Source organism: Ptiloglossa arizonensis, chromosome 4, assembly GCF_051014685.1.
Source record: "Ptiloglossa arizonensis isolate GNS036 chromosome 4, iyPtiAriz1_principal, whole genome shotgun sequence".
Classification (NCBI taxonomy): domain Eukaryota; kingdom Metazoa; phylum Arthropoda; class Insecta; order Hymenoptera; family Colletidae; genus Ptiloglossa; species Ptiloglossa arizonensis.
This window is the reverse complement of record NC_135051.1, coordinates 15,592,686-15,618,855: the sequence shown is the minus strand read 5'-3', so window position 1 is coordinate 15,618,855 and position 26,170 is coordinate 15,592,686. Positions and strand designations below refer to the sequence as shown.

The 26,170-nt window shown below is 38.3% G+C and overlaps 1 protein-coding gene across 1 annotated transcript in view; it reads right to left on the bottom strand.

Moving 5' to 3' along the window:
• Nucleotides 1–24,570, bottom strand: part of LOC143145672 (uncharacterized) — a 45,193-nt gene extending 20,623 nt beyond the window's left edge. Inside the window, exon 1 of the mRNA XM_076309265.1 lies at nt 24,449–24,570. Coding sequence (XP_076165380.1) covers nt 24,449–24,554 — 106 coding nt within the window. The 5' untranslated portion in view covers nt 24,555–24,570. The remainder of the gene's footprint in view (nt 1–24,448) is intronic.
• Nucleotides 24,571–26,170: the final 1,600 nt, after the last annotated feature.

Sequence of the window (26,170 nt, the reverse complement as noted above, 5' to 3'; positions counted from 1 at the left end):
AGTTTCCATGGGCGTAGCTGAGACTGTTTCCTCGATGCACGTGTAACTAACCCGCGCGTCAGCCTGGAATTGCATCGGACGCGATTTATGGACGAGATAATGTTCAATTTTAATTTTTAATCCGCGCGGGGAATACTTAATACGAACCTCGATCCTCTCGAGTGAGACTGCCCACCGGCGTTAGCCGGAAGAAAATTGAAAATGTATATATATACTTCGAACGCGACCCCGCAACCGAGACGCTGCCATATTTCGTCGCGCGGTATTTTAACCGGGAATTTCAAACGTATTTTGAGGGGTATTGTTCGTTCGGGTTGTCGTTTTTTTTTTTTTGGTTCCTTTTGCGATTCTTTTTTCTTTTTTTTTTTTGACCGATAGGTAGGGTATCTTGTAGAGTATCTTTCTTGGTATATTTTTATTATCTACTTTTGCAAATTTACTAGTTTTAAACATCGAAACAGCACACTCGTCGTTTCTAATAGATTTTATAAATATAGTGAAAATTGATTTTGGACAGAAAAGTTATGGAGCGATTAAATACGGTGCAATCGTTTTTCTTTTCATTTTACAAAAAGTGTAAATGGTAACGAATTAATTTGTCCCAAGTGAAAAGTGTAACGAGTAAAATCTTCAAGATGAAATATTGGGTTGTTCGGAAAGTCGTTTCGTTCTCCAAAATGGAGAATACATAATTTAATAAAATGTTTATACTTTCTAAAAAAATCGTGTTTCATTTTCAGCAAATATTGGGTTCTTCGGAAAGTCGTTTCGTTTTCCAAAATGGAGAATACACAATTTAATAAAATGTTTATACACTCTAAAAGAATCATGTTTCATTTTCACTAGAAAAACGAAATGACTTTCCGAACAACCCAATACAAAATTTAATTTACATAGAAATTACCAGCAAATAGGAAACATCGAGTAAAAATATCAAAAGTTGTGCAAGATTTTCGCGACACTTTGAAAACTATAGGTCTACAGTTGTTTCTCCGTTGAGAATATTAGGCCTCGAGGATGTTTCGATTTATTCAAATTCCATTCGTCGTGCACAGCAGATTCGCCGCGTGCTTTCGAAATTGGCCGGAAGTCGAGGCGCCCTACCGCCTTCGAATCGCTCGAAAGAGCGTACGCGAGGGGAGAGACCGTGGGAAAAGACACGGTGATACGCGTGCTCGACCTTGGATTGTATCCTACAACTTTCATGTAAATCCACAGTTTTCCAGCCGTGCCAAACGAGCGGTTTCGAGGTATCGATTTTAATTTAACATTAATGGGCTCGCTCGTTAAACTTTCGATAATACATTGCTTCATAAATTTCGTGTCGAACACGCTCGCGTAACGAGTGTGCGGGATACTTTAATATTAAACAAATTATAAATACAAATGATCTTCGAGGGCGGGCGATACATGAAAACGTAGAAATTTTCTCGAGCGCGACTTCTCTAACGTCGAGTACTTTCTGCATTGGTACATTGTTTTTGTAAATTAAATAATGGAACGTGTTTCTATGAAACTCGTAATAAGCACCACTGGTTGGCCATAATGTAGAATAACGACCGAAAGACTCCTTTCTTTGTGGAAAGTGGTTCGGTAAATATCGAGGCGATAATTATTATATTATACGATACAATGAATAACAATCGAGGGAGAAATTTGTCGAAAGACCGGTACAAACGAATCGATCGATTCTGCATTAATGCATTCGTGCAAAGAACAGCTTAATATGGTTATCATTTACGGAGAATAACACTTAATTATATTCAGTGGGAACAAAGAGTTTGTGTACTAGACGGTATCCTAATATTAATATTATCTTACGATACCGATCTTATCGTGTGAATTTATTAAGATGTCCTTGGAGCAATGTTTTAAATATTCATCGCGATAGCTACGTGTAGGATACTCTAATAATAAACAGTCTTGTACTTCGATTAACATTTTTATAGCTGAAAGAATTCCCTCCCCCACCACTTGGTAATTATATTATCCTAATATGTCTTACAAAACATTTTGCGACGATACAACGTCATGGATGAAGAAATACGATAATGGTACTTCATGAATATAAAAGTTACCAGATCTTACAACCAACGATCCAAGGGCAATTTAATCACAATCTAATAAGAAAGGTGATAGGTAGACGTTTTACTGGATAAAAAAAATTACCAACGTATAATTCATTTACATTACTGGTTTCGAGAATTCAACCTGATTGCACTTCACACGTTCGACGACAGCTTGAAGACAGTGTATACACTTTATCATTAGTCTCGAGTAGACGATTCTGTAAGAGATGCGTGTAATTTTATTACGTGCAGAATGAGTCGTATAATTTGTTACGAATCAATATGTCGGAATATCAACGAAGATGTAGCAAAACTGCTCGATGACTATTTAATAACGAATAGTATGCATCTTTTCGCGATATGCTCATCATTTTTGTTAAGTGACATTCCTTCTTCAAATTTTAAGACGACCTTGAGCCTTCGATTGAACAACATATAATTCTTTTACACGGTTAGATATAATAGGTGTGAAAAAGAATACAAGCGTGTACTTTCGAGAGACCTTGAAATGTACTTAACCTCAAAACATTTTTCTTTTACCACGCTATAAAATCGTTTCCTTGCTACTAAAACGTCATTAATGTTTTTCCGTATCTCAACTGGTTGCAAAACTGATTTGTAACAGGTTATGCAATTCGCTCGGTGTATACGTAGTTTGTACAGTCAAGGTTGTTATATTTTTAAGACTACAAACACGAGTTCGACCGAAAAAAAATTCTTGTTCTTCGAACAAGATATATTTAATTTCATAAATTAAATAATCCATTACTCGTAATGCATCGAGCGTTAAGCGAAGAATTAACTTCGAAATATATATCGTGATTTGATTTCCAAATTAATGGCAAAACAAATAAAAAGAACGGTTGCGTCTTTTTTTATTCTTTTATCACTTCCATAGGAATTTATCGAATGATAAAGCTACTTGCTGCGACACACTCTTTTGTGAAACGTGTCGATTCTCTAAATCGGGACACAAGTCTCGGTTAATAGAACGACCGACCTCGTGCCACGCTCGTTAACTTTTCGCGAGTCTCCACTTTGTCGAGCGAACGGTCGACGACTTCCGGTGTCGTTGGTCCCACGAACAGGCCGTCACGTGTAAATGTGAGGTGCAAAACGGTTCAGCAACTTGATTATCAGACAAGTAGCTCCATCCTTGAGTCGATAATGAGGACGAAATTACAAGTTTTTAAGAATATTGGATTTTCGATTTCCTTTCATCTTAGTGACCCCAATTGGTGGACTTGAATCTGATAGAATGTAGAACTGATCTGTTATAATCAGTTAGATTAGAAGGAATATACCCGTAACGAATACAGATTGAATCATACATTTCTTTAAACATCTATACTCTCGTTGGGTTCTCTTTGATAATATAATAATCTAATATGACGTAAAATACTAAAATATTATAAAACTAGTGGAAATAACAAATTTAAACAGATTGAATTTATCATTTATTTTTTAACTTACTTGATCTTTAATTTGATATCGAACACACTAGTTTATTAAATTTGTTTAATTGATTTCTACTTCATGCAGTCGCAAAATAATATTTTTTCCTATTTCCATTTCTTTTCCCATGAAATTTTTTGTGTTTTATTTATCTTAATATTACATTATCGGATTATTGTATTATATCGACCAAAACTATAAAATCAAAACATTTTAACGAATATCTAATTTAAATTATGTTACTATGCTCTATTTCTTATAATCTATATTTGAAATATAATAAGAAATTTATCATACGTACTTTGAATTGTTACAGTTACTTTCTCGAAATTTTTCATCAAAAAATAGTGAATAAAATTTATCGTTTGTAGACGTTTGTACAGACACATGTTTAAGTAAGTGAAAATTATTATGAAACGTCTGCGTTACATACGTGTAGAATTACATAAATATAAAAACAAACGACCAAAGTACAAACTAAGTCCTTTGCAGCTAAGTCAGTATCGTTGCAATACAACCTCGTTAAAATCTAAAGTCAGAATTGATTCCACAATGTTACGTCGTGTACTTCAAATCATCGATCGAAAGGGCGAGTGCTAAATAAAACACACGAAAACATAGCTCGTAAACACACGGTGAATATCACACAACGGAAGTATAGGGTCCTTTCACGAAGAACGGAAATATAGGGTCCTTTCATGAATTTCCCTTCGAATACTTTAGAAGTTTAATTACGTGACAATATTACGAGCATTCTTGGTAAAAACGAAGGGAAAGTGGCTACGTGCCTCTGTGATCCGGAGTGCGAAAATAAAACAATACCACTTACCGGACACTTTGAAGGAAAACCTTGAAACAAGTCAAAGAACCCGTCGTTTCAAAGGACGCGGGCGCTGCACGGGATTATTGTGAGGAAATAATACGAGAACAATTAGTAATCATAATAATCCGCTTATCTTAAGAAGAAAAGATGCATTCAACGCGATCTTCGTTAGATGAAACATCGCCGAATGAAGAGATCCGGAGGCCTCAAAGCAACACCGTGAGTGGCATCCTTGTTGCAAGACAATGCGCTGTTGTGCAAAGAGATTACCTTGTTCGCGACAGAATAAATGTCAAACGTACCATCCGCGATGGTAACATCGACAAAAGGGTTGCTCTGTCAAAATAAAACGAAACCAGTCGAGAAAAGGGGGAGGGTGGGTGGAAAAGAAAAAAATGAAACTACGACTGCCGGGCAACTTTGTGCATTCACAGATTCGAATCGGAAGAAGAAAGTAGCAACGGAAATTGGGTTGAGAGCGTTAAAAGAGAATGGAGTTGTCATTCGTGGAAGAACATCAAAGTGAGATGGGGGAGGGGAAAAGTAGGGAAAATCTTGAGATACAATGAGCGCATGGAATCACTCGAGGTGACTGACACTAGTGCAAACTGAAGTTCGAAAGCAATTGTGGGCAAAGTTACCGATAACAATCCGTGGAAAATGTGGAATTGAGAATGGCGAGAAGAATTTTCCAAAAAATATGATTCGTGTTTTTTGGTGGATTATTCGTCTATTTTTACTATTGATTGAAATTTGATAGTTCGTTTTAATATTTTATTGCACTGTTTGGTTTAATATATAAAATTATGTCCTTATATATAAAATTAACTGTTTTTTTTCTCGTTTGTTCTATTTCAATTACGTATAATTTTTTTTTGGTTGATAATTATAATTAAGAATTGGTATAAGTATAATATACTTACTCAAGTAAGTATTATCAGATCGATATTTGTATGGAGTAATTTGTTACGTATATTATTTTATATCACAAACACTTTACCATGTTGATACAAATATCTTCCAATAGTTACTTCATCGTAATCGTAATATTTGTGGTATGATTTATAAACATTGGGGTTCGTTTGTTGCAGGTGTTTTAATTCCATTCTTATCTCTGCGTGACTTCGAGTCTTAAAATTTGAATTGTTACGATCTCCATTAAAAACCTCCATAAAGAATTACAGAAATCAGATGCATTCGCTATGTGAATGTTCCGCAACAAGTGGTTTTTCTATACATAATAATTTGAATCTGTACATATATTCAGTTTATCAAAAATTGACGAAACCCAGCATCTCGAGTCATCAGGTATACAAATTTAAATATTTATTTCGAATTCGTACCCTTAGTCTCTCCTAACGAAATAATTTAAATTTTTACCCTTAATTTATCATTATCCTTTACCCCAGAACAAAAACCAAACATTGAGAAACAGAAAGCCAAACAAGCATTATTTCCCACAATATTTTCATTCAAAGAATAAACTAATTACTATTACCAGTTGCAATAATTCGATACAACGTACAACACAATTTAATTCGCAATTAATAAATCGTAATCGTAAAGTAACGTATAATTTATCTTAGAATTTATTTTACTGTGGAATTTACAATTTCAACGAAATAATTTAAAATACGAATGCACAATTTCTCCTTGGTTCTCCTCAGCGCTGAAAATACGATAATGATCCGTACTGGTTGAAAATTTGATGAAAAAACCGCTCGTCACTTTGGACGTTCTTCGTGCAATCGGTTCTCGAAGAGGACCCGGAACCCCAAGGTGTCTGATACATTAATTTCCATCCGGGGAACAGTTGTTCCAAGGTTACGGAATGCTTAAAACAGAGACGCGACGATGAATATGCCAGGCACCGGTGTAAAGCGTAAAAAGCGGCGACGGCACGTCGTCGGCAAGGACAGGAAAAACCGAGGGAACGTGGAATTAAAACAGTGGCGCTGTACACGCCGCCAAAGAACAAGATACAAAAACCGAAGGGGGTGAGAAAGGGGTGAAAACGCGGGAACCGGGCGAGGGGAGGTAAAGGAACCGATCGCGATACGCGCGCGGCGCGAGGGAGAACGTGAAAGCGGGGATGACAAGAGTGCGCGCGCGAGACACGAGAGGGACGAGAGAGAAAAAAGAAAAAAGAGAGAGAAAAAAAAAGGAAGGGTAACTGGGGAAGTAAGAGACGGAGAGGCGCGTCGGGTGAGCGAAAAATAAAAGCATTCTTCGACCGGCTAATTATCTTAATTTGCATCGGATAATGAACGCTGCAATTAAAAATACTACAAAATGAAGAGAAAAGGAAAATGAAAAAGGAGAAACGAGGGAAAAGTGGCGCTCCTCTACTCGCGCAGTTGCGTTCCCGTTGCGCGAAGAGATTGTAAACACGGATGGCACGGAGTTCCGGGCGCGACGACGGGGAGAGAAAAAAAGAGGAAATAAGGTCGAACGGAACGAGGCGACGCGCGAAAATCAGGGTGACATCGAAAGTGCACAGGTCCTGCGTGATAGGGTTAATGAGTCACCGGGTCAATTACACCGTACCGACCGTCCCGGGCTGAAAATAAAAGCACCGAGGCGTTACGCGTCATCGGGTTCTCCTCGAGGTCTTCCCGTTGATCGTTCGTGAGTTTCTCCGCATCGAACGCGTTGCACAAAGCGATCCGGGAGAATCTCTTTGACTCTTCGCGGTAACGGTGGCTTAAGAAATGAGAGAAGAAATAAGAAATCTCATCTATACAATACCCTGATACGCATGGTGGGATATGTTTCAACTCGTCGTGAAAAATTGAAAGATTTTTGAAATATTCATTCCGTGAGACTGTTAATATTCGTAATTAAATATCTAATCTATTATTTTAGTTTTATTGAGTTACTTGTATCGTTTCACACGGTTGGCAACTGTGCCTCGAGGAAGTGTCACGGATTGACCGGCTCGGGGAATTTTCTATACCATGCCCGCTTACAGGGACAAGTACACTTGTCAACGATAGAAGCGTACGGTGATTAAATATTATACAATATATACAGGTTGATTGGTAATTTTTATGCCCACGAACTAAAATGGTATGTTTTTTTTTTTAGAGAAACGGTAAGTTTGCTTTAAATAGTAAATTTTGATCGTATAATTACAATAGTGAACCTTCGTTTTCTTCACCGTGTATAGATAAGGTACTATCATAGGTGATGAAGTATTATACGATATAAACACGTTGATCGGTAATTTTTATGCCCACGAACTAAAATAGTAGTGTTTTTTTTTTAGAGAAACGTTAAGTTTGCTTTACATAGTAAATTTTGATCGTATAATTACAATAGTAAACCTTCGTTTTCTTCACCGTGTATAGATAAGGTACTATCATAGGTGATGAAGTATTATACGATATAAACACGTTGATCGGTAATTTTTACGCCCACGAACTAAAATAGTAGTGTTTTTTTTTTTAGAGAAACATTAAGTTTGCTTTAAATAGTAAATTTTAATCGTATAATTACAATAATAAATAGTTGTTTTTTTCGCCGTGTATAGATAAAGTACCTGGTGTATTAAAATAGATTATTAGAAACGAAGATATTTAATTGTTTGGAATTTCGATGTTTAAGCGTTGAAAGCGTTTCAAAGAAATTCAATAACGTCAGTCGTCGATGATCCGGAGTAACAGTAACGGATCAACTGCTGATCACCGGTGACCCCCATGCCAGTAAACGGGTTAAGGGGTTATACCAGAGCGAGAGCCAAAGAATAGTCTGAATAATTTTCTTTAACGCGAGTATGAACTTTTATCAAACGTTTATCCACCATTCGAAAGTGCAAATATTAAAGTACAACTCTACTTGGTTTTATTGCAACAAATTTTTGTTCGAGTAAACGTTATACCTAATCATAGGGGATGCCTCGAAAAAGATGTGGTCGACTGGCGGGAAAGGTATTTAATCACCAAATCGTTTGATATAAAAACACAAGGAAGTTTTATCGTCCGCGTTATCGTTAATATTTTTCGAAACACTGAATCGACTTAAAAAATCTAGTGTTAGCAAACTGAGAATAAAATAAAATAGTGTTTTCTGTCTATTCCTTAGTTTATTTTTCTGGACTAGAAGGTAGTTGGTCTATTACTTAATCTTGTATAATATTGTTGGTAGCAAGAACAACGAGAGATATAATAGAAAAAAAACAATATTTATTCAATAGCTAGGCTTTGACCCTGTCGTATGCTCTCTTCAGAAGTACCAATTAAAATAGAATTCGGATAATTATGTACTTCCCCCAAAACCTATTCTAATTACCTCGATACCATGAAATGTATTAATCTATAATGAAAACACTCCCCGAAAATCCTCCTACAGTCCATTATTAACGCGAGTCTCTCTGCACGACTAAACCATAACGACTAGACCGTTTAGGACAAACATGAACAAAGAAACCCGTATCAAACGTATCCAGAATCTAAGAATCTACTCACCCACTTAAATTAAAATACAAATATATATCGTCACGACGTATTTAGCGTACGTTTTCCAAACGATCGAACCGCCACGAGTGCGTAAAATCCCCAGATCGAGTAACGATCTAACGAAGGGAAGGTCGATTCCGTTGCCCCGGAACCGTCGTTATCGATGAGAGTAAAAAGTCCTTGGAGTGATTCACTCGCGGTGGCGGAACCCCGATAGAAAACATCCCCCACTCGAGTAATTGTGACTCTAAAATGTAGCCAGCCATCCGCGAGTGTCTTTAGAAAATGTACGCTTTTTTTCATATTCTATTAAGAATATTATTTTCTTCCGTGGAATCGTTCCCCCGCAGTGCCCGAGAACGCGAAAGACCGTAGCGGAAGAAGCATCCCCCGGATTCAACTCCTGTCTAAACCCTCTGTCCCTGTTCCACACCGTATCCGTGCACGGTCTCTGTCTCCGTTGGTTTTTCCCTCGCTGGTCCGTTCCCTTTCCTTCGACTTTCGTCGTCTTCATCGCTCTCAGGACCTCGCAACCTGGCTCGATCTTTTCCTATCCAGCCGCCGCGCCGTCGCGTTCCTTCCCCACTCCTGGTTCCTCACTCGTGATTTTTCTCTCCCTCTTTCGCGTTCCTCGTGACGCCCTATCTCCCCCCCCCCCCCTCTACCTCGTCGTTGGCACACCGGAGGGGAAATTTTCTCTCCTCGAGTTTTCTCCTCTCCTTGCTAAGCTCCGCTGATATTACCCGGGGAGGAAATTTCACGATATTCCTCCGCGAGAGATTTATAGAAAAATTAATTATGCAACTTCGAATCCTCCGTACCTTTCGGTTGGCGGCCGGCCGGCATCAAAGGCGGTCGGTGCCCGCCGGAAAAGGTGATTCGACCCTGCCACGTGTAACACCCAAAGCACCGATCGCATTTGTATCGATTTTCGTATGTTTAAGTCATTGAACCAACCCCCCCGTACGTACGTCCCCCTCCGTCGCGTACACCCACGAAGAAGCGACAAAACGTTTCCGCGTCACGAATCTTTTCTCGTGCTAACGTCCAATACGATTTCGATTTCCTAACGAAACGAGGGTGTAAACGTGAACGAATGCACACCAACGGGTGTTTAAGTCTCTCGTACGGGAACGCTCGTAATTATTACGCCGATGAATTCTTACTTCGATTCCATCGATTGATTCACTGAATGATAAATTATTGTTTTATTTTTTTTTTTAAATTAATGTTCGCTTCCCGTGTCCAGAATTCGAGAACACTTTCTACGAAACGGGGAAAATAATTTATCGCGAAAAGAAATTTTTCCTACGCGATATTGCAATCGTACGTTTGTTCTACGTACGTTTGTATTTAAACGAAATGGTACGAGAACGTAAATTTGAGAATATCCGGGAGTATTTTAGGTTAGAAAAATCGAGTAAATTATTAGAGTAAGTTTAGACTAGATTTTTTTATTTCTGAGATACGATAAAAAATATTGTAAAAATCTTGCAAACTGTTTGACGTTCGAATTGATTTTGGTAACGGTGAACAATTTTCTCGACTGCCATTGGTTGTTTAACCGTTCAACGGAAATGAAATCTTTTCGCGGGATTCTAAATCCCACGAGTATAATTCGAACAGTTTGCGTACGAGCGATTGAACACTCGTACTATTCGAACAGCATGATGAATTCTACAAATCAAATTTTTCGAGTTCATCCTTCTTTTCAAATATAATATTCGTTTACGATACTACGCAACACTTCCATCTGAACGAATAAAGACCGATGTGTTTACATCTTCCGACCATAACCAACATACACATCTTCGTGTACACTAACCTTATTCGAGCGATACAAACGCATCAACATTCGAATATACCAAATTCACTCGTACCATCGTACCCGTAAAACGTGCAAATGGTAAACAATTCGAATAATTACAATCCCACGTTCGAGTCGCAAACCTAACCTACGACACGCTCCTGACCGGAGACGCTGCGGGACCAACGGGAGATTCTCTCGCGGTCACGTGGGTTTGTTTACACCGAGTCCACCTATAAGTACAGTCAATCCTCGCGAGAGGAAAACAAATGACCGGCCGCAATAGCGAATGATTCATTAAAATTTGCAACGATCGTTACGCAGAAGTGTCTCCGAAACTGGTACGCGTCGTTTCGTGGAAATTTACGCTCGCGAGAACGTCACCGTCGCGGAGCAGAGGACTCGCGAGCGGGAAATTGCAGAGGCTATGGGCGACGATTTCGTCTTCGCCTCGTAACGAGATAAACGGTCGCGCGGATTCCAGGAACGATACCGGTTGAGGGGTGGGGGAGGGTTGAAACACCCGACAATACCTAAAATTACAAGGAGTCCCGTTACACCGGATAACAATGCCACCGGTACACCTCAATAGTGGCGCCCCCTCTTCCCGACGAGGTTGCCTGGCTATTGCTCCCGGAGAAGATGCGCCGATGCATAGATTACGCGCGCCGGGGCGGCGCGGTCGTACGTGATGCAGCGCAATTTCGGGAAAACGGGTTTATTCTAATACGGCGTCGTTGCGCCACGCCAGACAAAATTAGTCCAGTCCACGTGAATACCGGCCCCGGGAATTTACAGGAGTTACAAGACTCGAGGAGACCCCGGCCCGCGTCCTCCCCACCCCTGCTGGTTAACGTAAGAAACTTTATTCGCCCGGTATTCGTTCACCGGGGCCGTTCTTGAGTTACAAGCCGCGTACGTAACTCTTCTTGCCTAGCGAGGAATCTATACAAACGGAGCGCAGTTTTCTACGTTTGTTACCGCACCCGAAGCAATTACGTATAATGAAACTTGAGGCGTATCTGTAGGGTATCCTGCAACGAGTGCCACGACCGAAATGGATGTGCTTCCGTTTGCAAAAATGAATCGTAAACGCGTAACGCAATATTTTTTTACCGAGCTTCGTTTCAAAGGAAATCGATTATCGAGATAAGATTTTGAAATACTGTTATTTTTCCACGGTTTCTTACCTTCTTTTCCACGGTATAATTGATAAAGGGAAAACGATTATTTCGATCGTAAATTATTTCGTTGGAACGTAATGTACGTTTACGGATGCGATTCGAATTGAGTCGAATTTTAACAAATCGCACGCGTGCCACGAGTAATTTCGAGTCGACTTTCACGATATCGGAGCACTATACGAGAGAAGTATACTCTGCGCTTTGAATTTAATTTTAAATGCAGAGTCAGCTCCTTATCGGTTGCATCGGACATTATAGGATACCCTGTACAGAGTAGTGCAATGGACACCGAACACGAGATCTACGATGTCTCTCTTCTCGTTACTTTTGTATACTCGTATAACGAAAGTTATTGCAAATTAAATTTGCCAACTTTGTCGTTGTATAGAAATTTTTGACAGGATCGAGATACTGACCGAGATATTGACCCGATCGTGTCTACCATCAATATACCCGATAACAGTGAGTAACAGCAGACCACTATTTATTCGTGCTACAAAAAAATAAAGCAAAATACGTCGCACAACCCCGCCATTTCTCTCGATAGTTTATAATTCGAATTGTAGACTTCGCAGAAGTTGTCTAATTATATTTACTCCGGCGATAGTTCGAAACGCATTGATCAAAAGGTTGAGGATGACTTGTTTGCGCTTCTCGGTAGAATTTTAATACGCGGTTCACGGTGATCCTTTTAAAATAAACGACGCGGCGAAGGGATTTCAATATGGCCGCGTACACTGACAAAGAAGCCCCAAGTGTATAACGAAGGCCTGAAAAGGGTAGTGAAAATAATTTGAACGCGAGTGCTCCGGTTTCCGTAATTCGTAACTTAACTCGATGAAAGCGATGACCAGGCCGCGCAAGGCACTCCGAAGTTCGTGGAAGAGAAAAATTACTAACACGGATTAAAACGCGAAGACGCTTCCGCGTTGCTATCCTACGGTGTCGGCTATCCTTGAAAAGCGCCCTATCGGCGCTCTGCAAGAATACGGACGCGACAAAAAACTCCCCCTTCGAAGGCTCTTCGGGAGTCCCAGCAGCCACCCTAAAACCGACCTTACTGAAAGGGGAGCCCCGCAGCCCTTATAATTTCCTGCCCGATGCTGCTTTACCGACCCGGGGAACGTGATCGAGGAAACTTTTCGTGGAACAACCGCCTTGTTAAAGGGAGAACTCGTTTCAACGCAAAAATCCTTGTCCCTTTTGCACTCACTTTTCCAAATCGAGGGGGAACCCGCACCGCCCGATTTTACTAATTCCTTACGAACAGAATCGAGACATCGAATTTTCGGAAAATCGTGGAAATTTATTTATATGTTGGAATACATATGAAACGATCGATTTTGGTTATATTGTTCATGTTTCACGAAGAAATGTAGTCAAGAGAGCCAAGGTCGACTCTCTTTGGCTTCTGTATATTATATATAGAGAGTGTTCCGTTTAAATGGGTCCATTTGAATATCTTCGATAATACTAACAATATTTTCATTCGATTCTTTAAATTTTCTGTAACAGTTCAAAGTCGTACACTGAATTTTGACTCCACTTTTACAAAGATTTCCTCAGTCATAACTCCAATACGAATTATAAAATTGTTTTACTTTTTTTTATGAATAAATACATTTATCGCGAGACGTTCCGGACGATTGATCGTAACTTCTACACGAATCAATATTTGTTGATAAAATTCGGTATACTTGCGGTTTATTACAGGTATTTGTCATTTTTATTTTTTTAATTTATATTGATAGGTGGAACACTACATAATCTTTCAGTGATTTCCTAATCACACAGCAATTCGGACGTGGTAATCGTAACTTCTACACGAATCAATATTTGTTGATAAAATTCGGTATACTTGCGGTTTAACGCAGATATTTGTAATCTTTTTTTTTTAATTAGTATATTAATAGGTGGAACACTACATAATCTTTCAGCCAGTCACACTGCAATTCAAACGTGGTGTCGCGATGAAAAATCATTCCAACGAACCGAAAACGCGAAGGACGAGAATTGATGTTATTACATGCACGAGATTGAGCGGTTAAGGTAACGTTTAAGAAAATTTTAACGATTTTTATCTTTCAAAGTGGGCCCGACCGTTCCGGCGCCGTAAACCGACCGCTCATTGTTCCTTAATTAAATTGACTTTTTGACTGCGATGCAATTACTGCGCCGCGAACGAAGTTGGAAAGAAAACTCCCCGACCCGCGAAGGTATTCGTAAAAAATCGCCGCGGTTAAGTATGATGGAGAACCGCAATTTTTTTTCTTGCAGATTAAAAGTAAATTTCAGATTTACGCGTCCCGACACCGTGGCGTACGGAAACATTTGATCCGAATATTACCGACGGATTAATGAGAATTTACGGTAACAAATGCTCCCGTAAAATCGATCGCGGAACGGAGCATCTCGTTGAACATTGAATGAATCCGAATACAGAATTTGAAATGTTGCGGTCCCTTGACCCTGATGCACGCGGTTTGATAAATGTGACTGAAACCAGACATAAAGAAAAGCGATGTACACGAACCGACGAAACTGCATTATTCTCCATCACGATTACACTCGAGTGATAATAATAACAATAATATTAATAATAATAAAAATAATAATAATAATAATATTGATGACGATGACAGTGATAATAATAATAATAATAATAAAGTAGAACTAATACGGAGATAATCGATTAAAGAAATTTTCAGATAGTGAAATATTCACTTTCCTGATCAGTTTTTATTAAAAATAAACTAACGTAAATAAACGACTTTTCGAAAGTTGAAAAACACCGTAAAGAAATGAAAAAAAAAAAATACCAAAAAATAAGGCTACGATGTAAAAGGCACAGACTCGAACTCAATTGTGTTAATACCTAACCTTTAATGATACAGAGAAACGTGTAACGAAGAAGATGGGAATAATCGCAGGAGTAAGAAGAAAAAAGAACGATGGGATAATCTTGTTGTGATATTTCCATGAATAAAAGCTCCCCTCGATTAATTAATCGTCGGAATAGGCATTAATGTAAAAGAAAATAATAATTCATCAAAAGTGCGGACAGGTTTTCGTGGTAACGACCCGGAGTCACGAATCGGGGATTCCTTGCGTAATGAATCAAGATGGTGACACAAAGTGGTGCGCACCCTACTGACCCTAATGCGTGCGACTGAAAACAGTAAAGCACGAAACCCAAGCAAAACAGTGACTTTAATCGTACGATAAACGTGATGTTTCCAGGGAAGAATTTTCGATTTCCAACATTTTTTTATCTTCGTTTATAAAATTTGTTCGAACCGTTCGTGTATTCGGTCCGATATTCGTCGCCCGTTATAAATTTCTAGTGAAACTCGTCGGTGAAACAACGAAGACAAAATATTCCGTTTGCTAAAGGTATGACCGTGTTATTTCTTCGTTTGTCGCGGAGAAGCTTGTCCGGTGTTCCTTTTAGATCCACGAGACGCGACCGGCGACAGCGTATTACGTAAAGAACAGGTAGTCGCTACGTAATACGGTGACATGCGTGATTTTTTCCCTAGGAGTCGCGTCCTAGTTCCCGCTTCGCGCGTAAACGTTTGCACAGTGATAAGCAGCCGTAATTTCGTACCAACGTTGAACGCGATCAATTTTTCACGATTTCCGTATTTTCTACAATTTTTTCCAAACGTTCCAATTTTTTCCAGTTCGTTCAAGACTTCGATGAACGAGACTGTTATTGTACAGATTGGAAAATAATTTTCTTTTTCTGATAATTGTCCTCCACGAATATTAAGTATTCTCGAGTAAATAAAAATCGACGTTAAAGCTTTAGATTGATATCGTACGATTTGTTCTGCAAATTTCAATTATTTCAGAGCCAGCTTCGATTCGATCCAAAGTGCAATAACCGTTTCTTACGACGTAAGATTATTTTTAAACTCGTATTTCTACTACTCGTTAATCGTTTTGCATTTTTCACGTTTATAAATTACTCGATACCGGGTCGCCTTTCGTGTTTATTTTATATTTGCGCTAGAACGGAGAATGTACAATAAAGTCTTTAATAAAGGAACGAATAAGTGACTTAATTTGAATTCAATCGCGTATGTTCGAAACGAAAATTCGTAACAAGAATTACAGTTTGCAAAATTCCTTGACTCTGTAATATTTTTAACTGTTAATTGTCAGTAAGGAAATATTTAATCGTTGTAATAATACAAATTTCGTGAACACTTGCAAACGAGTAGAAATAACTTTTTGAAAGAATAATACGAATCATTTTGATCCCAATGTTTCAAACAAGAAAGAAAATATTATATAATATTTAGATAAAATTTTCAAATAACAGATAGAAAATATCCATTTACCATATATTATTCGTTGAATAAAAATAAAAATTTTCAAATAGCAAATAGAAAATATCCATCTACCATTCGTTGAATAAAAATAAAAAATTTTCAAATATTTTACAATCGACAGATAAAATTTTAACCGACCAATCGAATAAGTATCGTATATACACCGCTATATATTAGTTTCACTCGATACCTATTATTCGAATCAAATTTCAAAGTAAACGAACAATTAGTCATATTTATTAGTATATGTTCATTAATGTATAGGTATACAAGTATCAAACTGGCGATATTCGTTGAAACAAACTTTCAGAAAAAGCAATGTAAAGAAGAATAACGGTTGTTTACGCGAAAATGAAAATTTCAATGACCTGCGCGAATGACGTCAATCGTCAACCCACAAGACTACGTGGGTAAATTTTCGTAAATCGAAGTCTTCTGTTCTTCGACTGGCTGGGACCAGCGAATTCTTTTCACCTTTGGACCCAAGGCGGGGAAGTACCCAGGAGAAGGCTTAAATATACTTTCGTATACACGTGAAATATCTTTTGGGTCGAAGCTTAGGGTCGGCCACGACCATTCTGGGACTACGGGGACACAAAGTTTTGACTACACCGATTCCACAGGCTAATGGTAGCCCATGGTCTATGGCCCATTATCCCGAAAGGGCCTCGGACATTCCTTTAGGCTGCAGTTACAGTGGATGCGCTTTCTAACGAACTAATACTCCAACGAATACGTTCGAACTGTTCGTTGAACAAATATGATAAACTATGGTTACAGCCATATAAACTGTGGTTACAGTGGATGTGTTCTGCCAAACACAACGTGGTTGTAAAGAGGTCGAAACGTCTGACGAAACGTTACTCTGTCGTAATATTCAACATGGCTAACATCGACGATCTTTGTTTCTTAGAAAGTCCAATTTTGAAAGTTTTGTTTTTAAGGGAGAGGAAGAAGGAAGTAGAACATATGTTTTCTTGGATAATAAGATTTGGAGAAGTTCATATGTTATTTGCAGAATTAAAAAACTAACCTGATAAATTCTATGAATATTTTATAATAGAAAAAATATGAGTATTTTGTAATAGAATGTCAACTCAAATATTTTGTCACATATTAAATAGAATTAAAGAATGTATCTCAAATTTTTATTTTCTTTATATGTACTCGTTTCTAGTTACGTTTGAATATTAACAACTTACAATGTAATATAACAAATGGAACAAATGAAACAAGAAATGGAAATTAAGAATAGAACTAAAATTAAAATGAATTTGAAGGATTGGAAAAGTAAAAAATTTAACTATGAATACTCGTACGATAGGAAAATGTAATAATCAAAATTGCAGTGTGGAAATGTGTAGATACTGCTCTTCTGGCCTAACAGAGGCTCGGTTTGGTTATGTTGTTTTCACTACTCTATGATTATTTTGTTCCGGTGAAACGTGTTGATTAACACCTTGCAACATATCTCTTCGTAGAATATTTGTTGCAACTTTGTGCGTACCAACAATTTCCTCTTTTCTGGTACTTTTTGCGAAGAGAGGAACAGATCCATTATGAAATGATAGTCTGCATCATCGTTAACAGTTTTTTCTTTCGATAGTCGTTAACTTCCCCTTCCACTTTTGTAATTTATTTTTTCCTATGTCTACAAGTTCTTGTAAAATTACTGATTGCGATTTATCAGTTTCCTTTTTCTTTTTCATTTTCATTTTCATTCATTCTCAACTACAGGTGAACCTCATCTCGAAGTTACAATAACCTCTATTGAGTTTCTACTCAACACCTTTGTACTTAATATATTTTCTACCGCCAATTCTTCCGTACTTCCTTTGGATTGTACTTCTGCTTTCGAATCTTTTAGAATCCTCATCCTTTAGAAACATCATGAATTTAAAATAAAACCATGATAATTCCTACACAAAGTTTTACTTACATATTTTCTATTTTCGATTTTGCTCCATATGTCTCTCCATATATTTTTCACTGTTTCAACTGAGTGTAATAACAGCATGCAAAAAACCTGATATTTCTTCAATGAAAAACAACATAAAAAAACTCGACGTATAAAAATAAAAATTGATTCCATTATCTCGATTATGGTTCGTTTTGTCTGTAAACTCCACAAACAGAGTTAAATCCCTGTAAACCAGGGATATTAATTGATCAATATTATCCATCGTTGATTTTTATTTCTTCAAATGAGTCTTAATATTCTTAAGTGAAATTATTCTTTCAAAAATATCTTTATTTCGATTGTTGCTATTCACTTATGTTCATAAGCGATTACTCATCGAAACATATATTACTACCGCACAGAAAAATAGAGTTCGTACTACCAATCGTACAATCAATATGTTCTGACGAATTTGTACGATTTTTGATAAAAAATGAAACGCACGTAATGTAACCACTCGCATAATAATCTATTTATTTGATTGTTCGTCCGAAAACGCATTCGGTGTAACCGCAGACTAAAGGAATTTCCAAGGCCCTTTCGGAATAATGGGTCATGGGCCATGGGCCATGGGCCGAGGGTTCAGACCTGTTTGAACTCGGCTCTGAACTTAGGCAACAACTGCCACTATTTAGGTACCCGTATTTCGAAGTAAACTCGACCCTAGCGTTTCAGGTAGGTCGTACGATTCGGATAAGCTTGAACTCGCCCGAGCACGAAATCGCTGATTTTTAGCGAAAAACAACGAGCGATTTCGTTAAAAACTCCATGACTCGATACCAATAAAATGCAAACGAACTTAAAAAATAACGCAACGTTCTACCCGATGGAGAGATACGATAACTCATCACATCCTCCACGAGTACATACAATCTTCGTTGGGTAAAAATTAAGAAGCAGAACTTCTACAAGTAAAAAAGGGGTTTACAGTCCGTGATTAGTATTCCGGCTCGTTATCGTAAAATGTGTTAACAAGATGAACGCAAATACTTGTCTTCCCAACGGAGCTCAAAAATCGAAGGATCTCTAAAATTTATCGCCCCCGGTAGAAGAAGAGGTCCGTCCTATCGCAGTTTTCCGCTCGTGCTTTTTGATTTCGTGAGTCAAGAATAATGGAGGTGAATCCATTCTACCTTGAATATACGAACTCTCCACTTCCCTCGTTGTTCGTGGCCGTGTAAAATAATAATAAATAGAATCCCGCGGTTCTGCTTCGTCTTGAATCCGTAGAAAAAGAAGACAAAAAATGAACAATCGCGAGTCCAATCCCATCGTGGTTATTTGACTGAGGATCAAAGTTCGCGTTGAGATGAGAGGTCGTCTCCTTTTAAAGGGTCATGAGGTTACATTAAAGTCGACGTCGTGTTACAGGCCCTTCACGCCCTATCTGCACACTTCCAAAAGGAAGACGTCTGCAGGTGAAGAAGATCGACTTGTAAGATGAAGTACAGTCTTCGTGGTGATGAAATTCTTCAAACTCGCGATTAAAGCTTTCTCGCGCCTACCAGATGTGTTCATAACTAAAAGTGTTGGACTTTTTTTTTTCGATTACAATAATTCGGCACGTTTCTCCGCTGAACAATACAACAGTTGATTCTGGAGCTTAATTATGTATACCACACCATCGTTGCGTGTGTCAGTGTTCAAAACATGCGAATTATCAGAGGTACTCTCGACTACCACCATTGCTTTGATCAACGCTCGATGATCACGTATGCGCGCAAACAGTAAAAGTTAAATGCAATGCAAATGCAGTCATACGCAATGGCTGCTTACTTCACAGTTGCAAGTACGAAGTACACGAGTCATTAAAGAAAGATTTAGGACTTTTAAGGCCGTCGACTGTTATCGATCCGCCGAAAAAAAAAAAAGAAAAAAAAACAATTTTCTGGAAGATAATCATCTCTATGCAAATGGAGTGTTCAGAGCATTGTAACTCGTTGGCAAAGTATCTCGGGGAAAAGCTCGGTTTAATAAAATTTTGTTAAAGAGAAGCATTTTTACTTTAATCCGAGCGTTTCCTGCGTTACGGTCTAATATTTCCCAATTAAAATAATCTAAATAGAACGGGCTAGTAACAATGTAAAGTAACGATAGGACATCAATTCGAAGAAAGTGTTTCAGTCACGACAGACAACAAAATCTACAGGTACGTGTAATGTTAATCGAGACTTCTATGCCCCTTATAAGCAAATTAGGACAAGAACGCCTGACATTAGCTACACACGAGAAACATTTCATACGCAAAAGATTGAACCTTTAACATTTAACTCGTCTTACTTTTAATTCTCTTCGGTAATATATTGGGTCGTTCGTAAAGTCGTTTCGTTTTTTTTTGGTGAAAATGAAACACGATGTTTTTAGAGCGTACAAACATTTTACTAAATTACATATTCTCCATTTTGGAAAACGAAACGACTTTTCGTACAACCTAATGTTTATTTGAACCGTTTCAACGGTAGAATTTCGAGCTTCTCGGAAGTTACAAAGACAATTCAACAATTTTTGTAAAACCTAAAGCACATTTCAGGAAGAGGCAACGTAACAAACACACATAACCTGAAGGATAATTATTGAACGTAAAAGTGTTAGTAGTATTTCTCTATTATAGGAAGGAGCATAAACTCCACGTACCGTAACCACGAAAATTATAACTCTACAACAATAACTACTTTCAGTTACCCTAATATAATTATCAACATACCGTACTTTTAAAATTGATCAAACATATTACGATGCTTTCGAGTAAATACGTTACCACGGACGAGAAATAAGACGAGTTAATTTCTCCCAACGAGGAACAACCAATTCAATAATTATCGTCTAACCGATTCAGATATTATCGTTCAATAATTTGTAAAAAACAAATTAAACGCGAGCTTTAGGTTCGAATTTCGTCCAAACGAGGACCAAAGTCCAGAATTCTCCGATTGAATGCCTGATCGAATCCTCTTATGTTCAACGTAGGAAATCAGTAGGAAACAAAATGGATACCAAATGGATACTTGGCGAAAAAGACACAAAAGACACACCAGCAATTAACCTAACGATACAGCGCGCACGCGCGCGCGCGATACGAGCTTTTGAGTTAATTAAGCGAATATTAAATCCCTCTGCACCTCGGTCGAAATAACTCTTACATAAACTCGAACTACGTATTCGACGTTAGAGAAATTCAGTCGCAGGTACGCCAAAGGGAAGCACTCTGTCGCGCAAAAACCGCGTTAAGATTGAATTCGCGCTCCGTGATCGTTAACGTAATCGTAAAATCGGTGTCGGTCTCCGTCTCGATCTTCCCGGTCCCGTGGGACCGTAAAACAGTGAACACAATCATCGTGGTAAACGTCATTCGACGTGTTCGTAACACGTTGTTCGTCGAGTGAACGAAAATGGAAATTCGCTCCTCGAGCGTTCAACGCGTTGCAACGCGCGCAAACGAAAATAGAACAGGCAATCTTGATTTGGTTACGGATCCTCGAATTTTACCTACACCGGTTACATTTTGCAACCGATACATAGCCGATTAACAAACGAATCATCTCTCCGAAAACGTGCTGCCGTGAAATCGTGCACACAGCTCACCTATTAAATATCAACATTATTAGAGGATCGCTCATCCGAACGACCAGTACGAACGTACTGTAAAGTGTTTGCACACATCTGAAAATAATGTTCGAGTGTACAGTACTCTCGCGGATTCGAGACACCTCTGCACAGGTCTGAATAATTAGAGGCTACCGTGTGTGTTACGTTGCACGTGTCCGAATATCGTGGAACATTGTTTCAGAAATTTCTTCAGTCGTGGTATATTGTACTTTTCATCTCGTATGTTTTATTTATAAACCACTTACGCAGTCTCGAGGCGTTTTACCCGAGAAAATTCGCGTGTACTTAATTTATAGGATAGGAGAAGAATTTTATACAATGTTTGGCAATAAACGCTTTCATACGGGGTTGTAAACAAATATTGTATACGTGAAATCTCTTTTTGGTAGTTGGAAAATATTCTTGGCAGTTTGAGGCAAGGTGTTATTTTATGCGATAGTTTATGAACAACTGCTGGTAAGGGTATTGGAATTAGTGAAGATATTAGAAAATGATGAAAAACATGTGACTGTGTGGATCAAATGAATACAGTTGACCTTCTGTGTGTTTGTTACATATTTCATGCGTACGATGTTTGTTCGTAACTTTGTAACAAAACGTTTATCGCGAAACTTTACATAATATTTGTTTCTTACTTTCAGGTATAGAATAAGTCCACGAGAAAAGCAGTTTGTCGAGAAAAATCTGGAACACTTTGTATACTTTTAGAATGGAAAATATATAATTGACGTTCAAATTAATTTCGATTAAAAAAATAAAATCACATATGTGATAAAATGAGTTGAAAATTAAAGCTGTGTTCTGTATAAGAAATTTTGTACATATAGGCACCAAAACAGTACAAATTAGGATTTAGAGAAAGGAAAAATTATTGCTTTTTAGGAAAATTGATACTTTTGAATCTTTAAACGACCAATTCATTTAGTATTATGTATAACGTTAAAAAATTGAATCCTAATGGATGCAGTATCAAATCTATTCCTACGTTTGCAGCAAATAAACTGCAGCCAAAAAAAAAATAATATTCGAAATGCATGTTTAATACTCTTCCAACTAAATTAATATTATATAAAATTGATTAAATATACACGAATTATACGTATCATGTATTTCTACTTTTTATGATTTATTACGATTATTCGTGGAATACAGTTTGGAAAACGCTGGGTTAAAATGTCTAACATATTCTACAGAGTGTTCCGGGACACACGTCAGAAAATTAACAGACGTATCCTACATCTCAAAACTAAAAAAAGAATCCTAACAGATACGGTTTCGTCCTTTATTCCAGAGATACATCCGCTTTAATTTTTAGCGCGATGTGTACATAACAACACAGACCATTTGGACACTTCCTGCAAGGTATTTTTAATATCCCCCCATTGTGTGTAATACAACAAGGCCACGACGACGAACAATAATTATTCATATTATTCATCCGCTACAATTTCTCTCGTCAAAGTTTCAATTCGCGTTAAGACTTAAATCAATTGTATCATAAAAATACAAAGTTCACAGATCGTATTTACTGAGTCTTTCTTCACACTTCTGAGTCTGTGTTAATATTCTGCACGAATCGAGCAGCCGATCAAAATTGTAACTACACATCGAGTAAATAACGAGTTGTTCGAAGAGTCGTTTCGTTTTCCAAAATTGTGAAAAACGTATACCAATGTGTAATTTAATAAAATGCTCTACCCAAGACACTGCACCAAAAAGAAAAAAAAAACGAAATGACTTTCCGAACAACCTGATGGTTTCTTTCGTTTCTAAAAATCGTCCAATGAACGCATAATATTCCTACTAAATATTCCTACTGTCTCTGACATTCGGTCACGAGCGTAAGCTTCGCAAAAATCCCCGTGTATTAACCACGATTGATTTTTGCCCCGCAGGCTTCACGTCTACGAAGATGTCGTCTCCCGGTATTTATACGGTGATCCGAGTTTACCGGGCGACGTGCACCTCAGACGAACGGAGAGGAGGAATGCGCGGCTGCAGCGAAAAACACTGCAAGGACGCACGCCGGATGCTCATCCGTACATGCTGGCCGACATTCAACAAGTGACTGACATTGATGTCGCGCGAACGACATCCTACATCCTCTACCCTACGAGCCTTGGGGTTGCAGGGTGGGGACGGGGGGAGGAGCCAATCGTTTTGTTCAAAGGTCAAGATCGCATGAAAAAAGTTGCATCTTGCCCCGCTGTTTCTATGCGTCCAGACAAACAGAATAACGAGCGCTCTAAAATATTCCGAAACGGCCGCTACTGCACTACGTTCCGCGTAACCTCAATATCTGCCACAGTGAAACAACTTAACCGTACTTTCGAAACGCGACTAACCCTTAATACGTATCTTCGGTGTTCTCCTTTTTCTCTTATTCTTTTTCTTTTCTTCTTTTCCTTTTCGTTACGAACAAGTTTACTTTCGATCTCGGTAAACAATAACGCGCGCGGAAAGTATCTCTCGTTCGAAACGGATACTAATCGATAGCCCGGAAAACACTTCTAAATATTCGTGGAAACGAAAAAAAAATATCCGAACGTTATATTGTTATTAATTCGGCGTGCAGCCGTGTAGCGCGGTGGAATTATTAAAAAAAAAAAAAAATACAAAAAATAGAGAGGGTAAAAAAAAAGAGAAAAAAAAGATGCCGCCGTGGATTTCAATAACGGAATCAAAACGCGAACGTAACAACGAGATGCGACGGATTTAATAATTTACCAATTGAAAGTGCAATTACTCACCGTGTTCGCCAATAATTTCAAGTGACTGAAGGGCCCGCGAGACACAGGGTATCTCAAGGGTTAATTCCACCGATAACGTTGCGGAGATTTCCAGCCGATCGATCATCGACTGGTTACGCCAGTGCAGCTACCTATAAAACCACCAAAAATTAACGCGAAGCGATAATTGCCGCACCTATTCCTCGAAATGCACACGACCTCGTGTTCGTGCTCTTCGCGATCTCTGTACTCGGGAACGAGTGGAGAGGGTACGGGAAAAAATTGGAGTAAAATTGCATCGTTACTTTCGAGTTGCGATTCTAATAATCGATACAAATGAAACGTACGATTGATCGAACGGAATATAAATTTCATTGCGTTGAAAACTTGGATTAATAGCCATTAATGTAGTTACGTTCTACTCGCGTGGTTACGATATCCCATCGACGTACCGAATTTGTCTATTTGTTATATTTCACGGTATAACTTTTACTTTCGAACATTTCATTATAATTTGCATTTGTTGTTGCCGCGTGACGAACGCTGAGTAGCATCGATCGATATTTCGGAACAGCCCACTCATCGTACGGTGGAAAAAGAGGAAGGACATGTTTGACGAGTACGCATGAAATACTTATGTAGTAGTCACGCGATAAATTTAATACTTTCGTCGGTCGTACACCGAAAGTATTCTTTATCTCGTGCAAATATACATTCAACAGTCGGAAATACAAAAATATTTTTATTTTGTTGTGGATTATCTTACGTTGTATATGTGCACACATATGTTATTATAGATTATTTGTCAATTATGTGTTAGTATCGAAATATAAAAAGATAGAAGATTTTAAAACTGTGCCGTCCGTGATTCGTCGCGCGTTGATTACCGTCAATAACGATTTGTCAATTTCAAACGAATCGTTATAAATTAAACATTTTGCGTAGAATGTAACAAACGAAGTCCTGCGTAGCATATAAAACGTTCTCGTTAAAGTACGTGTAACGAAAAGAATATTTTTGTTACAAGGTATTTTCAATCGACGACCGAACACCATTAGTCGTACCCTGGATTCGTTAATGCTCATCGATTTTCTCTATAGCTACTTCGTCTAACCTCTAAATTGGTTAACCATTATTCATCCTTGCATAAAAGTATCACGCTACCAAAGTGAACGAAAAATTGGAAACGGAATTCGCTGACGCTGTCTGGAAATGTTTCCAGAACCGAACAATCAAAAATATCGGATCGGGATGATTTTGTAACGACCTAACCTCGAATCGCAGTGGCTTATTCGCGCGTGGCATCGTCTAGCGATGGCGCTGTTTCCGTAACTCAACAAGGATATCGCCTCGGTCTCGCCTCAGTGTCGAAAATTATATGTACGTTTCGTACGATGTCACTGTAGAGTCGTCTCTGGCATATTCGTTCTGCAAACACGAGATGTTCGAGCGGTGTTTAAAAATCGTCTTTCATAATCATGTCACAGAAACATTAATCTCTGGTGTAGAACCCGCTTTGTATTATCGAACAGCATCGTCCCTGAAGTTCTCGTAATGGCGGCGCTCGCTGTACGGGGCCCATAGGCGCGTAAATATCAGCACGAATGAGCACCAACGAGCAAAGGAAAAGACCGGCTCTAGTCTGTGCTCGTCTCGAAGCAGCGACGAAAGAGGAACAGAGAAGGAAATTAGTGACAAAGAACGAAAAAGAGAAAGAGGGGCTAGCAAATAGAAAAAGAGAGA